General features: G+C 38.1%; 1 protein-coding gene across 1 annotated transcript; it reads left to right on the top strand.

Moving 5' to 3' along the window:
- Window positions 1-442: 442 nt before the first annotated feature.
- Window positions 443-2,210, top strand: LOC133864459 (GATA transcription factor 19-like). Its single transcript, XM_062300801.1, has 2 exons — window positions 443-1,400; window positions 1,511-2,210. The coding sequence occupies exons 1-2, from the start codon at window positions 969-971 to the stop codon at window positions 1,820-1,822; spliced, it is 744 nt and encodes a 247-aa protein (XP_062156785.1). The 5' UTR covers window positions 443-968; the 3' UTR covers window positions 1,823-2,210.
- Window positions 2,211-4,725: the final 2,515 nt, after the last annotated feature.

Here is a 4,725-nt window from a genome sequence, read left to right as displayed (position 1 = left end):
GGACATTGGTGTCACATATTTAGGTATGAATATACTGTGGACAGGAGGGGTATATGTGACATTGGGATCGGAGAGTGCGTGGGACGCGTTTGGGATGGGGGTGCGTGGAAGAGAGAATGGGGACTATTCCATTTTCCTTGGGAGGCTGGCAGTGACAGAACAGAGTGGCAGAGATACGGATACGGACAGAGGTTTTGATGTATTGGGTTTGAGACTAATAGGCCTCGTGATCGGAGAAGGCAGATCCATGGAAGACTGTTCCCGCTAGTCACGTGGGCTCTTTTGACTACCCCAATGACCACTCCCCCACCCTCTCCCTCTTCTCTCTCTCCCTCGCATTGTTAAGAGCGCCCCTCTCTCTCTCTCTCTCTCTAGCTTGTGCTCTCGGGTATAAATTGATCAATTGCGAGAAGTGATACTTATGGCTTATGCGAGTTACAGACAGTGGCACATAGAGAAAATTAGCACATACACTTGTTCATCCCCTGCCCCCCACACACACTGACCCACTGACTAGATGACTCGGTCTTTCTCTCTCCACAACATGCAAATCGGGTCCCTCTCTGTCTCTTCTTTATAACTCTTTCCCTCACTCATTACGTATGTAGATCCCTCTATTTGCATTTGACGACAAAGGTGGACTGCAGGTGCTGACTGGTATTTCGCCATTTTATTACGAGCTTATAAAGCTACCAGACAACAATCCTTCCTCACTTCTCACCCCCTCTCTCGTACAACTACTAAGCTCTCGCATCTAAGTTCCTTTCAAACTTAATATTATTACTTCTCTCCCTCTGATCATATTACTGTTTCGCTTGTACTCCTCCTCAAACCCCCCCCTCCTTCAACTATAAACTCAATCTCCCCAATTCTGTTTGCGTTCAAAGAAACCCACTTGATCATCTCTCCTAAGGGAAGAGTACTTGGGGTACCAGCTGAAATCAATAGATTGAGAAAAGAAAGAAACGATGCATCGCTGCAGCACCTCTCAGGGGAACATGGTGGGCCCATGTACGTGTGGTATGTATCACAGCCAAAGCAGTCCCTTCTCCATGCTATTCTCCATGCCCAACCACATGCCCTATGATGAATCCGAAATGTATTCCTTCGCATCATCTTCCGCTTCTGTGGATTGCACTCTCTCTTTAGGAACCCCATCTACTCGTCTTACCGAAGATGACGAAAAACGACGGCGCTCTGGCTCCTCCGTGTCCAACTTTTGCTGGGACTTGTTACAGACCAAGCAAGCACCTTCAGCACCGCAAACTCACAAAACTAGCCGCGGAGGCAATAATGGCGGCAATAACAACGCCGCCAATGACCCTCTCCTCGCTCGCCGTTGTGCCAACTGTGACACCACTTCCACGCCCCTGTGGAGGAACGGTCCAAGAGGCCCAAAGGTAACCAAATAAAAGAAAAAAACTAATTAGTTTTTATGTTCATCTATTTCGCTTTTGTTTACTGGTGTTTTGTTTTTGTTGATTTTAGTAACGTATATTTGTGAATGCAGTCGCTATGCAATGCTTGTGGTATTCGATTCAAGAAAGAAGAGAGGAGAGCCAGTGCGGCGGCCTCAACCACAACCAACAACGGCGCGAGCTCAGGAGGAATAACAGAGCCAAATCACATGCTAAGTCACCATAACACTTCATGGTACGCACATTCACAGACCCAGAAAATGCCGTGCTACTCTCCTGCCATTGGCAACGAGTTCCGGTTCATCGAAGACAACGACCGAGATTCGGATACCGGCATTCCCTTCCTTTCTTGGCGTCTCAATGTCACAGATAGGCCGAGCCTCATCCATGACTTCACGAGATGAATAATTAATCGACGGTCAAGATCCTGCAAGTTTTTTATGACCGCAACGAATCACAATGATGATGTTGAAGATGTTGATGATGGCGATAGTTTATAGACTCGTCAAATTCTTTTTTTTTTTGTTTTTTCCTTTTTCTCTTTGTTGGTGCTTCCTTTTCTCCGTCTTACATAGATGGAGTACTGAGACAATTCTCTATGTTGGTAGTTTGCTTTTCTTTCAGCTTCTTTCTTTAACTTTTCTCTCTCAAGTCTCAGTTACAAACCTACCTGGGCACCTTTTTTTGGTCTAGTTTCCAAGTTCTTAAACGTGACGTTTATATGATAACGATGATCGTATGTGGACCGCCCGATCCTTTTGGTGTTTGACAATAACACAAGGCTCTTGTTTAGTACTTTTTATCATAGAATGTGAACTGCAAGTTTAGCCTACCTGAATGTGCAGCTAGTCTATGACGGATCTTCTTCTATTTTTCTTCAATTTCATAACACAGAGATGGAGATTGTTATATACATCTTATATATTCTGGGTAATTGCAAATGATGTTCCAATACCCATGTTCGATCCCACTGTTTTTTCTGAACCGGAAAGTGTGCGGTCCCGAACAATGAAATCGATTTTGTCTTTTTTGGTGCATTATCAAAGCTGACCGTTCAACTTCAAGTCATGAATTAATCATTGTAGAGGTTGGTGACTTTTAGAGTTCTCTTTGATTATCTTATTATATATTTCTCATTTCGCCCTAATAATGTTTGAAAATATAATTTTATTTTAAAATTAACTGTTGATGCGACGACAGTTTTAACTTATTCTTTATTAGTCAATGTTAAAAAAATTAAAGATTAGTTATGGCGAAATAAAAATATGATTTTTACCATTTATCTATATTTCTTTCCGTATATGTAATTTGTGAGAATGAATTTTTTCTTTTAATCAAGTTGAAAGAAAATTTATAATTCAGTTATTAAAGTGACATTCGTCTTTAAAACACGTGATATTCAAAATAAAAATGCTTGGGAGTTGGGATACTACAAATTAAGTCATTTACAAATTGAGGTGATAATTTAAAGTTAATAAAATAATTATGAGAAAATAATAAATCATATTTTTTACTTAATTATTTCACAAATTATGAATTATCACCTAACAACATTATGAATTGCCACATCATTGGAGGAATTTAATCTAATTAATTAATAAGTTTGAAGATAATTAACTTTGTCGAAAATAATTTTACTAATTTCTCTACCATTGTATGTTCCTAACTAATATTTGTTCGGGCCAGAGACAAACAGTAGAGTTCTATGGAATTTGCTATGAAAAAAGATAAAAGAATTCTATGGAATTTAAAAATCGATGTTATATATATATATATATATATATATTGGGTATCAATATCAAACGGAATTATTTAGATCAACTTTCATGTCGTGTACACTCGAGTCCCACGAGCCACGAGTGCCAGTTAAACTACTATATTAATTAAGCACATGTCTTATAGTGATTAAGCATGGTAAAGTCCATTTGGAAAATTACAAACTTGACACTTACCACATGTAAGACGCCGGAATAGAATAGCGATTATTCTGCAGACTAATCAACAAGTAGTTTGTAAGGAAGAAAGCAAGAAATTCACCCCAAAAACATAGACAAACTCTGAATTCGATAAAATTATCAATAAACAACAACTATCGGAAAACACCCATAAGCCGGGCTAATATAGCTGAAAAATTACCAAAAATAGCAAAATCCCGAAAAAGCCTAATAAATCTCCTAAGACTTGAAATAAATACAAATAAGCATATTATGGAAATACTTGGTGCCAAAGAATATCTCAAAATTAATGGGAAATACTTGGTGCCAAAGAATTACCATATTAGAGAAAATATAATAATTATAATATTACTTGACGACAACGTAAATATAAATATGAAAATTCTTTAAAAGATAAATCAAGAGATTTGTCGATAGTCTCTTCTTTCCTTCTTGGTCTTTCTCTTGATGGATGTTGACAACTCGGTAAAAAATATCTTCTAAATCACAATTACCAAAGGTCTCTTCTTTCCTTCTTGAGTAGTTGACCCTTTCCTTTCTTGCCTAAGCTAAATGAATCTCATCGCCACATCATAGACCAATTAATTCTATAGTTGTATCTGATTTCCTCCTGCATCAGTCTCACTGGGTTGGAAAGAATTCGTCCTTGAATTCGAATCTTCTTTACCTCGATCTTTTGGATGGCCGATCAATTCATTCCATTCTGTATTTCTCAATATCAAACTAACTTGAAACCAGAAGATAAATAAATTGCAACCCATCACAACGACTAGCCTCACACTAAATTGAAATAATTCAATCTTCTCACGTATTTTATTTATTTTCTCCAATTCACGCTCCATAAAAGTCTTCAAAGAATTATCAATTATTTCTTGACCGCAAAAATTAAAATTGTCATCCATCTCGCCAAAACCAACATTCAAATTATTACTAGAAGAACTTGATAGAAAATTTTCGATCCCAAGAAAATCAACATAACTAATTTCCTCATTACTCAACTGAAATCCCTCGTTATGTGGACTTTCATCAAACACATGGTAGTCATTATTTTCTTCAATAAATCTTATTGCATCACCCACAAAACTTACCTCTTTCAATAAATTTTCTTCTTCATGATAGACATCATAAATTGGGGAAGAATTCCAATCCACAAATCCTTGTGAAGGATTTTCAACATCTTCATGTTCAACATCATCATGAACATCTCCATGTATGAACTCTTCATCAACGAACTCGTCTTCTTGGAACTCTTCATCAACAATTTCTTCATCCCGACCACCTTGTTCCCGGTATGGAGCAGGATTGTGATACGGGTTGTCAAAGGTGGAATTGGAATCGGAGTTCATCTCACG

The sequence above is a fragment of the Alnus glutinosa genome, chromosome 3 (genome assembly GCF_958979055.1).
Source record: "Alnus glutinosa chromosome 3, dhAlnGlut1.1, whole genome shotgun sequence".
Lineage (NCBI taxonomy): Eukaryota > Viridiplantae > Streptophyta > Magnoliopsida > Fagales > Betulaceae > Alnus > Alnus glutinosa.
Note: the sequence above shows the minus strand (reverse complement) of the source record. Positions and strands in the feature narration are given on the sequence as shown.